The sequence below is a fragment of the Berghia stephanieae genome, chromosome 11, assembly GCF_034508935.2.
Source record: "Berghia stephanieae isolate SIO BIC M18660-M18661 chromosome 11, UCSD_Bste_1.3, whole genome shotgun sequence".
Taxonomy (NCBI): Eukaryota; Metazoa; Mollusca; class Gastropoda; order Nudibranchia; family Aeolidiidae; genus Berghia; species Berghia stephanieae.
The window spans coordinates 1352629-1365128 of record NC_088370.1 but is presented as its reverse complement, the minus strand read 5'-3'; the positions used below and the strand labels follow the sequence as shown (position 1 = coordinate 1365128).

At 35.1% G+C, this 12500-nt stretch overlaps 1 protein-coding gene across 1 annotated transcript in view; it reads left to right on the top strand.

Annotated features, from left to right (window-relative positions):
• Nucleotides 1–12500, top strand: part of LOC144957196 (solute carrier family 22 member 7-like) — a 47963-nt gene that overhangs the window by 29055 nt on the left and 6408 nt on the right. The window contains exons 6-9 of the mRNA XM_078888249.1: nt 1544–1670; nt 2469–2581; nt 5187–5321; nt 9489–9571. Coding sequence (XP_078744375.1) covers nt 1544–1670; nt 2469–2581; nt 5187–5321; nt 9489–9571 — 458 coding nt within the window. The remainder of the gene's footprint in view (nt 1–1543; nt 1671–2468; nt 2582–5186; nt 5322–9488; nt 9572–12500) is intronic.

Sequence of the window (12500 nt, the reverse complement as noted above, 5' to 3'; positions counted from 1 at the left end):
TATTGAAAAATAATGTAATATCGCCTAACAGGCGTTACATCTCGTTCTACATCTTACGTGTTGCTGTTGTGTTGGTCAGGAACCCTTTGTAAAGCGCTTTGAGCTATATATGATTGCGCTGTATAAAAGCTAAAAGCTCAAAAAGGTACCGATGTGGACTCAGAGTGGAGATCCTTGTCCACCCAACAGTGATTGGGTAGTTGGGTCTGTTCTATCTGGGGGGACGATACAGTCCGATAGACAAGCCTCCTATCTGAAGGATAGCAGGCAATGTCTACTGTCTGTTTAATAATAATGATAATAATAATAATAATAATAATAATAATAATAATAATAAATGGCATTTATATAGAGCTTTACCCCGTTGTCACAGGCTCTAAGCGCGTTACAGTCATATAAAACAAAACATATTACAGTGAGACAAGTTTGATGGAAACGTGATACGAATTCAATTTAACAACAACAAAATATGAAAATAATAGTGCAACATTATGACGTAAAAAGATAAAACATTAAGCGAGATTTGAACGTTGTCAACGAATCGTAATGACATAGTAACTGGGATAAACGGTATAAACATTTATATAGAGCGTTTCCACACTCAATTCAAATCACTATGTTTCATTTATCCCCCAACCCCCCCCCCCCCAACAAGCCCTATGGGACCATATTATTTCCATTACATACAGTACCAGTCGCCTTCTATGCGTCCTTTTTGTACAAACACTCATACAACACCCATAACTGCCTGATGTAGCCAGGTATTCATTCATACCTGAGTCAAGTGAAGTAGTAACGTTGGGAGCAACATTTTTTTTATAATCAAGCTTAACATCGCTTGTCATTTGTGACGAGATGGCGTCCTACCGTTGAGCCAGCGTGTTACACAAAATATCTTAAGACACAGACAGGAAAAATGAGCTTTTATATAGCGCAAGATCTACTGTACGTGCTCAACGCGCTTTACAAGGGGACCCTGGCCAACAACAACACTTGACATGCAGGACGAGACATGACGCCTGTTAGGCGACATTACAATTTTCCGGACATAGACAACGCTGTTAACGGCCAAGTAATCAATTTACTCCTGCAAGGACTCAACTATGCGCCGAGTGAGGTTCGAACCCAGGACATTCCGATCGGAAAGCGAGTGTCATAACACTCGACCACAGAGCCGCACATAAACAGTACGCGGGACATTACTGGGCAGCGTGGTTCAACGGTACGGTTTTTGCTTCGAATGAAAGGTGCCGAGTTCGATCAACCTCATATGCCCTGTGTGGCGTTGAGCAAGTCACTTCACTCAAGCTCAAATTGCGCGCTGAACTGAGGCTGACGCCTGGGTTATTCCAGTCTTCCCTTGGAATAGACCCTAAAGAAAACTTTCCCCTTGGGTATGAAAAACATGATAAAGGGAATAAATATTTTACGCGTTGAAATAATCAAGTTTGTGGTTTTCCTACCAGTAATGTCCCTGAGAGTGTGAGATGGCTAACCATGAAGGGGCGCCTTGAAATAATCAATGTTTTCGTTTTCCTACTAGTTATGTCCCTGAGAGTGTGAGATGGCTAACCATGAAGGGGCGCTTGGAAGAGGCCGAGAGAATTTTCGAGAAAATGGCGGCTGTGAATGGACGACCTCCTCCAAATGAATTGAGGATTGTTTTAGAGGTAAGATGATGATGATGATGATGATGATGATGGTGATGATGATGATGATGATGATAAAGATCATCATGACGATGATGATGATGATGATGATGATGATGATGATGATGATGATGATGATGATGGTATAAAGATTATGATGATGACGATGACGATGATGACGACGACGACGATGAAACATGCCAAAACAATCTATTTCATTTCTCATCTATCTCAGAAACATGCCAAAACACTCTATTTCATTTCTCATCTATCTCAGAAACATGCCAAAACACTCTATTTCATTTCTCATCTATCTCAGAAACATGCCAAAACATTCTATTTCATTTCTCATCTATCTCAGAAACATGCCAAAACACTCTATTTCATTTCTCATCTATCTCAGAAACATGCCAAAACACTCTATTTCATTTCTCATCTATCTCAGAAACATGCCAAAACACTCTATTTCATTTCTCATCTATCTCAGAAACATGCCAAAACATTCTATTTCATTTCTCATCTATCTCAGAAACATGCCAAAACACTCTATTTCATTTCTCATCTATCTCAGAAACATGCCAAAACATTCTATTTCATTTCTCACCTATCTCAGAAACATGCCAAAACACTATTTCATTTCTCATCTATCTCAGAAACATGCCAAAACACTATTTCATTTCTCATCTATCTCAGAAACATGCCAAAACACTCTATTTCATTTCTCATCTATCTCAGAAACATGCCAAAACACTCTATTTCATTTCTCATCTATCTCAGAAACATGCCAAAACACTCTATTTCATTTCTCATCTATCTCAGAAACTATACCAGGAAGAGAAAGAGCTGAAATCCTCAGGAAAAAAATATTCCTATTGGGATTTGTTTAAAGGTTGGCAGAGGACCAAAATCACTTTGATCGCATGTTATGTGTGGTGAGTCACGTTTCTGCAAGCAATTTCTACTGTCTGTTTAATGTCATAGTAACTGGGATAAACGGTATAAACATTTATATAGAACTTTTCCATGATCAGTTCAAATCATTATGTATCATTTATTCCCCCCAGCAAGCCATATGGAAACATATTTCCATTTCACGAAGTTACTAGTAAAGCCCTTTGAGCACGTTTAGTGGATATTGCGCTATATAAAAGCTCAACATTTTTTTAAATTACATCAAACTGTCCACTACCATAGAAGAAAAAAATGGTCGGGCTTTAATAGTAGCCATCGTAAACTTAAAGATAGTATACGCTTGGCAAAGAAGCTCATAACATTGCCATCCGGAAGTATAACGGACCAACACACAAAACTGTGTGTATCCATGAACGTTTATAGTCAGGTTAATACAGTTCCGTGAGCATTACTTATAAACGCGGATGGCAAGAAACAATAACAAAGACCTGAGTGACGTCATCTTCGAACTTTCTATAGATAGTATGCAGTTGACGTCACTCAAGCCTTTGTTATTGTATTTTGCCATCAGCTTTTGTGAGTGATTCTCGCTGAACTGTATTAACCTGACTATAAAAAATCATGGTTACACACAGTTTTGTGTGTTGGACCTTATAACTTCCGGATGGCAATGTTATGAGCTTCTTAGCCAAGCGCATACTATCTATAGCCTGAGACTGACGAAATAACGACGTCAAAAGACAAGTCTTTGACCACTATAGAAAACAAATCGTGAGTTGTATTCAATAGTTTTGCGTGTTGGTCCGTTATAGATAGTATGCGCTTGGCTAAGAAACTCACCACAAGATTACCATCCGAAATTTTTAAGGTACCAACACAAAACTATGTGGTCGTTTATAGTCTGGTTAATACATTTCAGTGAGAAATGCTCATAAACGTGGATGGCAAAAAATCAATAACAAAGACCTGAGTGACGTCATCTTTATTCTATCTATACTTCCGGATGGCAATGTTGTGAGTTTCTTTGCCAAGCGCACACTATCTATAACTTGAACCAGTACCTGCTCCTTGGTTGTCACTTTGATATTTGTGACCCTTCGCCTCAAAACGGTATTAAGTCGGGTTGATTAAGATGTTGAAAATTGAATTTATACCCAGAAATATCAGACTTGTGTTGAGTTTGTATGTCTTATTGAGGAGAATTGATACCATATTCTAGGATGCTAATGCCAACAATTTATATTTTTGACCAGTTTAACATTTAATTCGGCTTTTAAGCATATGGTGCATTCCTACATAATACCATTTTGAGACGATGGGTCACATCTGTACTAGATGACAACGAAATATATTGAGGCCTTAGAATAAGCTTCTTTACTCACATTTTCTCACACACTCAAGTGTAAAGTAAGTAAGTACCTGTACGTTAACAGACTTGTCTGCCGAGAAATGTAAAGGTAAAATAATATCGTCTTACAGTTTTCAGGTGGATTCTTCATCCTACATGTGAATTGTAGTTGTTGGATTGAAATCCCTTGTAAAGTGCTTTGGGCTCGTTTAGTGGATATAGACACCTAGTGGATATATAACGGACCCACACACAAAACTATGTGTAACCTTAAACTTTTATATTCTGAGTAAGACAGTTTAACCTTCTCCTTACCAGCCATTTTCAGAATTTTCCCCAAAACTTCAAACCCACCCAACACAAAGACAGACATATCTTACTAATACAGAAAAGTAACAAACACATTTTATACATAATATTGTTCGACAATATGGGCTCTATTACAGAAGGTTTTTATAGCTATAGCAAAAAGAAAATGAAATCTGGATGAGAAAAGTGACGGTTGCATCGTAACAAATATGACGATTTTCCAATAAGTTGTAAGGAGAGGGTTAAAGAGAATTACTCACACACGGATGGAAAAACAAACAATAAAGGACGTCATCTTCATTCTGTGTGACGTCACGAATTTCCCTCATAGGGTACAATAGCCGTGACGTAACTTCTCTCTTTTGGACGTATAGTAACTGGTTCTAACCTATCGGAACAATGGCGGACGCCATTATCTCCATCACCGTCCTTATGAAATGCTTCTCCTATGAGCGTAAAAGTGTATCCAGAGGCGAAAAACATAAATCTGATAATGTTTTGACTTTCATACATCCTGATCACTTGACACGTGAAAAAGTTCTCGACAGCATGAAGAATAAACAATACCGACTTTCTTTGTTTAGATCCAAGCTGCTGGTTGCTGGGCGGACGTGACATCAGTGAATTGAATTCTATTGTTGAGACATGTGCGGCTATTTGGTCTAGTGGTATGACACTCGCTTTCGGATCGGAAGGTCCTGGGTTCGAGCCTCGCTCGGCGCATAGTTGAGTCCCTGGAAAAGGCTCTTTACTCACATTCTCTCACCGTACTCAGGTGTAAAATGAGTACCTGGCCGTTAGCAGCGTTGTGTCCCTGTCGGAAAATATTGTAATGTCGCCTAACAGGTTACATGTTACGTGTTGCTGTTGGCCAGGGACCCTTTGTAAAGCGCTTTGAGCACGTTTATTAGATATTGCGCTATATAAAAGCTCAATTATTTCAATTATATTATTTGTTCTCGTTCCAGGTTCATGCTGTCCTTGGTGTGTTACGGTATTGCGTTCGGGGTCTCAGCCTTGTCCGGAAATCTGTACCTGAACATTTTTCTGGTCAGCATGGTGGAGGTGCCTCTCATTATCAGCACTTTTTACTTCAATAACAGGTAAGACCAACGTGTATTCTTTGTAGTTCTGATTGCCCAAAATATTGTTATCGGTCTCATTGATGTAACGGAATTGCCCTCAAACCAATGTGTACTTATTATTCACAAGTCTGATTTTCCAAGTTTCTATAGTCTCATTGTTTTAAGGGGGGGGGGGGGGGTACCGATAACTCAGTTGATAGAGCACTCGTTTTATACGCAAAGGGACGCAAAGATCGATTCCGTGTGAAGTACAGATTTCTTTTTCTGACCCTGATGTTAACCCAAAGTGATTGGGTAGCTGGGTCTGTTACATGTAGCGGAAAGTACTATGCGAAAGACTAGCGCCCTATCCATAGAAGTTACTATTGTCCGCTTCACGCTATGGAAACTGGGATTATCTCCGGCTCCACGAGCCCAATGGCTCTGAGGGTCTACTATATCGTTGCAATGGAATTATTCTCAACCTGACACATAGCTATTTGCAGGTCTGATCACCCAAATGGTAGCAGCCTCGTTGTTGTGATAGAAATGCTCTCAAACCAAAGCAAAATATGACGGATTTCATTCATAAAATTTAAAAAAACATTAATACAAATATCTACTAAACGTGCTCAAAGCGATTTACATGGGGTTTCTAGTTAACAGCAACAATTATATTATGTAGGACGAGACATGTCGCTTGCTATGCGATATTTAAATTATTTTTCCCGACGGAGAAAATGCCGTCAACTGCCAAGTACTCATTTTACATATGGGTATAGTGATAGAATCGGTGAACTCCATTACTTCCGATAGCGCGCATGCGCGCATATTTATTACCCTTCACCGTGGGATAGTCGGCCAACCTGTTGTTTACTCAGGTGTGTGATGACGTCAGCCCTAAATGACCGCAACGACTTGTTGTTATCTGACAATAATGTGCGAAATGATTTAATTACCTGCATGTTTAATTAAAAGTCCTTTCTTGGTTAAGAAATTGTGCCGGCTATACCAAAATCGTTCAAAATCACGATATCAAAAGTGTCCAGACTTGAATTTTGCTTTAAGCACTGTAGTTTTAATAGCGTGGGGAGTTGCCTCGTCTTGTTGAAAAAAAAATAATAGATCGGAATAAAGTATAGAATCCGTTGTTATTTTCTTCTATCAATGTTACATGATTTTCTATACGAAGAAGAAATCACAGTCGGTTTATGTCTAAAGATTAATTTGCTTCAATGAGTCCTGACTGAAGGCAATGGATTCTATCCAGGAATCCCACAATTTCAACATGAAAAAATGATGAGGTGGTGGTGGCGGTGGTGGTGATGATGATGATGATGATGATGATGATGATGATGATGATGATGATGATGATGTGGTGGTGATGATTGTAATAGCATTGGTAGTGATGATGCTGATGCTACTGCTCCTGCTGCCGATGATGATGATGATGATGATGATTATTATTATTATTATTATTATTATTACTATTATTATTATTATTATTATTATTATTTATTATTATTATTATTATTATTATTATTATTATTATTATTATTATTATTATTATTATTATTATTATTATTATTATTATCATTATTATTATTTTATTATTATTATTATTATTATTATTTTATTATTATTATTATTATTATTATTATTATTATTATTATTATTATTATTATTATTATTATTATTATTATTATTATTATTATTATTATTATTATTATTATTATTATTATTATTATTATTATTATTATTATTATTATTATTATTATTATTATTATTATTATTATTATTATTATTATTATATTATTATTATTATTATTATTATATTATTATTATTATATTTTATTATTATTATTATTATTATTATTATTTATTACTATTACTATTATAATGGAATCGAAGAACTATTCAATAATTTGAAACTGAACTGAATCCAAGTGGGAAAAGGCAGCCCGGATCATTACACACAATTTGGAAAGGTTGGGGGGGGGGGAGGAGGTGTCGACAGATGATTTCAATTTCCCACCTTATTCTCATGAAAATGTGTGTACTAGATATATATAAACTTCAATAAGTTGGTTCGAGTGTTCTAAAATTTCAGTGATGCATCATTTATAAAATTTATATAATATATAAAATCTATAAATTATTTTCCTTAATAAAAATTCTGCAACTGTAAGGTAAAAAGGGTCGGGTGTTTCTTTCACTTTTTGTTCGTATAGATAACAATCGGTCACTTCTGTTCGACTTAGGGATCTGAAGATTTAAAGGATGTGTTGGATGATCTAAAATATTTTCAATTTTTCTTAAGCAGTATTCAGTATATAAATCATTTAAAGACACGGATCCTTCGGCGGTATAAAACCAATAACAATGACCAGAGAGACGTCGATATCATTCACGTTACTGTTTATAGATAGTATCAAGTTGACGTCACTCGGGTCTTTGTTTTTGCTTTTTGCCATCCTCATTTATAAGTAATTGTCACTAAACTGTATTAACCAGACTATAAACGCTCAAGGTAACACATAGTTTTGTGTAGTGATCCATTATGCTTCCGGATGGTAATGTTGTGAGCTTCATAGCCAAGCGCATACTATCTATAAACAACCAATTATGTTTGTCCGAGCACGTGTGAGGGCGTGTCACAAATTCCATGATTTGATTGGTGAAAATTCTACTGGTTAATTTTCATTATCCAAACCGTCCCGATATAATACCGCCTTGAAGCGACGGGTCACATAGAATGCCTGTCACATATCATGAAATACCCATTGGTGTTTGTGGTAGCCATTATTCTAACCTTGTTTTTTTAATGAATATCTTTTTTAAATGTTATCTAGGAAAATTTATTACAAATGCTTTCTTTATTCAAAACTTTGCTTATTTACTTGAATAGATTACTATGAAATAATCTCTCTTTCTCGCCCGTCTTATTTTATGATATTGGAAACAAAATTTGTAATTAATTTTAGTTTAAAACTTATATTGGTTAGTCGATTGATTTTAAATACTTGTCGTCGAATTAATCCGTTACGGGTCTGTTCGAACAACAATAGTTTGAATAACTGAATCGAATTAATCTGGTACGGGTCTGTTCGAACAACAATAGTTTGAATAACTGAATCGAATTAATCTGGTACGGGTCTGTTCGAACTAGAATAGTTTGAATAACTGAATCGAATAAATCCGTTACGGGTCTGTTCGAACTAGAATAATTTGAATAACTGAATCGAATCAATCCGTTACGGGTTTGTTCGATCTAGAATAGTTTGAATAACGGAATCAAATAAATCCGTTACGGGTCTGTTCGAACAATACTTGTTTGAATAACGGAATCGAATCAATCCGTTACGGGTCTGTCCGAACTAGAATAGTTTGAATAACGGAATCGAATCAATCCGTTACGGGTCTGTCCGAACTAGAATAGTTTGAATAACTGAATCGAATCAATCCGTTACGGGTCTGTTCGAACAATAATAGTTTGAATAACTGAATCGAATCAATCCGTTACGGGTCTGTTCGAACAATAATAGTTTGAATAACTGAATCGAATTTATCCGTTACGAACATATCACAGGTTTCTAGAAACGAATCAATCGCCCATCGAATCATGGTGACGTTTGGTTCACACGTCCTTTTCAAGTAACTTTTTTGTTTGGTCACAAGACGACAAAACCCAATACGTAACATCCAATCTTTGACTGATCTGCAGGTAGCCGGCGTCACCCTTTGCCATCCAGGTGGGATATTTTGTTTTCGGAAGTAATGTCCTTCTTCCCTTTGGCAGTTCTGCTTACTTGCAATAGATAACGTTCGAAGAATTTATGTGCCAGGCAGAGTTGTCGTTTCAGTAAGGTCGTGGGTTCGAGCCTCCATCGCCGCTAGCTGAGTTATGTCCTAAAACTAGTAGTTATATTTTTAAAGTCATTTTAGGTTGTGCAGCGCATAGTGAGATGTCATTCGTAGTGATTAATGAAATGAGGGCAAGCGAAAGAGTGGAAGAGGAGAAAGATGAGCTGAGTAGTAAAGTGCCAGAAGACAAGAGAGAATAAAAACTTCGCGGCGGTGATGGGGGCTCGAACCAGTGACATTACTGATACGACAACTCCGCCTGGCCGGGGAGATCGTGACTATACCGTATGAGCTATCCACGAGGATCCACAATAAGATGTCTTTCTTTTTTTATCATTTCAGAGTTGGCCGTAAATGGACCTTTATCGTATTGTCGGCGTTAGGGGCAATGGCAGCCTGTGCGTGTCTAGTTGTCAAAGTCGTAGGTATGAAGAGTTGGAGTAGTTATTTCTACTACTACTATTACTGTTACTACTACTATTACTGCTACTAGTGCTACTACTACTACTACTACTACTACTACTACTACTACTACTACTACTACTAGTAGTAGTAGTAGTAGTAGTGTAGTTGTAGTAGTAGTAGTAGTAGTAGTAGTAGTAGTAGTAGTAGTAGTAGTAATGATGGTGATGAAATAATAATAATAATAATAATAATAATAATAATAATAATAATAATAATAATAATATAATAATAATAATAATAATAATAATAATAATAATAATAATAATATAATAATAATAATAATAATAATAATAATAATAATAATAATAATAATAATAATAATAATAATATAATAATAATAATATAATAATAATAATAATAATAATAATAATAATAATAATAATAATAATAATAAATAATAATAATAATAATAATAATAATAATAATAATAATAATAATAATAATAATAATAATAATAATAATAATAATAATATAATAATAATAATAATAATAATATAATAATAATAATAATAATAATAATAATAATAATAATAATAATAATAATAATAATAATAATAATAATAATAATAATAAATAATAATAATAATAATAATAATAATAATAATAATAATAATAATAATAATATAATAATATAATAATAATTTTATTTAAAATAAAAATTATATTTAGTTTCTAAACCCTGAAAAAATTGAAGTTGTTGTCAAAATAGTGAAACAAGTAAAGTTAAATAAATGATTAATGATAAGGAATAGAATTTTCTAAAGTGGTAAAATTCAAAATTTCACATCGCTACCTATTTTAGCATTGACGCCCTCTTTTGTCATTTGGTTCACCCCGACATAATACTGTTTTGGGGCGATGGGTCACAAATATATAGAACGATATTCACGTCACTCAGCTATTTGTTATTGATTTGTATGAGTAGTTTTCACGAAATTATATGAATCAGACTATAAACCTTTTAGGTTACACATAGTTTTGTGTTTGGGTACGTTATATCCTGTTGGTGGATGTTGTGAGTATTGTAATTAATTGCATAACATAAATAGTCTGATTGACGTCATATAGTGAAAACTAATCATCATAATGCAGAACTGCCTAGTACTAAGAAAAAATTGTAGAAATACGAATATTTGGCTCCAGCTCCAGAACTGCATTCTCCTCTTTGACGCAACAAATCTTGTTGGAAAGGAAAGTTTTGCTCATTAGAACCTATATTCATGACTTTGGGGCATTTTTGGATCATGCTGAAGGCAAATTATTTATTTCTAAAATTATTTAAAGTGGATTTTCTTTTTTTATTGGAAACTACGAATTTTTGACATTTCGAGTAGGCAGCCCTGCATAATGGCTGTACAAACGCAAGAGAATTCAATAGTTGATGTCATTTCTCGCCATCAACGAGCAGTTTGGCACTAAACAAAGTAAATTGGTCCTTCTTATTCTTCATGCTGGCTAGAACTTTTTCACAAGAATTAAGTGAAGACATACAAAAGCTCAATAACAACAGATCGCCAGGTCTAGATGGTGTTAGAGCAGAAGAACTAAAATGTCTTGACGACGAAGGGATGCAAATACTAGCTGATATTTATAATAAGATATTTAAGTCAAAACATGTTCTCAATCTTGGAAGTGAAAAACTCATTCTGCTAAACAAACCAAATGAAAAGAAAGGCCCTTTAGAAAATTTGCAACCAATCGTTTGATTATCCACGCCAAGAAATGTTTTAAGTAGGTACAATCACACTAAACAGAATTAGAGAAAAGTTAGAGGAATATCTTTCACCATCACAAAGAGAGTTAAAAGGAGATAGAAGCAATTGTAACATAGTATGCGCCCATCGATGGCTGAAAGCCAGAACGGAGAAATATAAGGAAGAATTTGCCATACTTGGAATCGATATGACTTCAGCTTTCGACACCATATGTAGAACCAAGTTGTTATCAATCATTCGCTCTTTCTTGGACAAAGATCACGTGCAGCTCATAGGATACCTATTATCAAATACTACATTACAATTTGAATCCGGCAGAGAATTAACAAAAATATCAACCTCAATTGGATCCCCTCAAGAAGACAGCTGAGGTTCAATTCTATTCACGATATACCTCGAATAGGCCATGGAAGTTCTAAGACCAAAATTACCACCAATAAAGAAAATCACTCGTGAATTGATATACGCAAATGATACAGACCTAATCTTTGAATCAGAACATCAAGCAAAAATATACACACCAATAATATCAACGACCGTGGATGCAGGAAATCTAAAATCGAATCAATCCAGAATATGCAAAAATCAACAAAATTTAAATGAATGGAAAAGTATACATAAACTAGGCAATTTGATCAACATAAATGAAGACATCAGAAAACGAAAGCAGCTGGCCACCAATGCATTCAACCAACTCCAAAATTTATGGAAAAGAAATAACATAATCAGTGAAAATAAACGAATACAGATTTACGAGGCACTGATTATTCCGATATTGAAATATAATTGTGGAACCTGGGGCCTCACAAAAAAGAACTTAGAAAGTCTCGATTCATACCACCGCAAACAATTACGTCGCGTAATCGGAATCTATTGGCCAGAGACAATTACAAATACTGATCTCTATGGAAAAAAAACAAGGTCCAACGCCTGAGTACAAAAAAAAAAGAACAGCGATGGAGGCTATTTGGTCACATCTTACGTCGAGAAGATAACATCCCAGCCCAAAATGCAATGACAGAATATTTCCGTCATTGCAACTAATATGTAGGGGGACCACCAACATCAATAGTAACTACCCTGAACCAGGATCTCTCTACATATCAGAAATTTCTGGATTCAGATGAGGCCGAATTAATCCCTGAAGAACTTATAATTATTGCAGTGCCTTCAG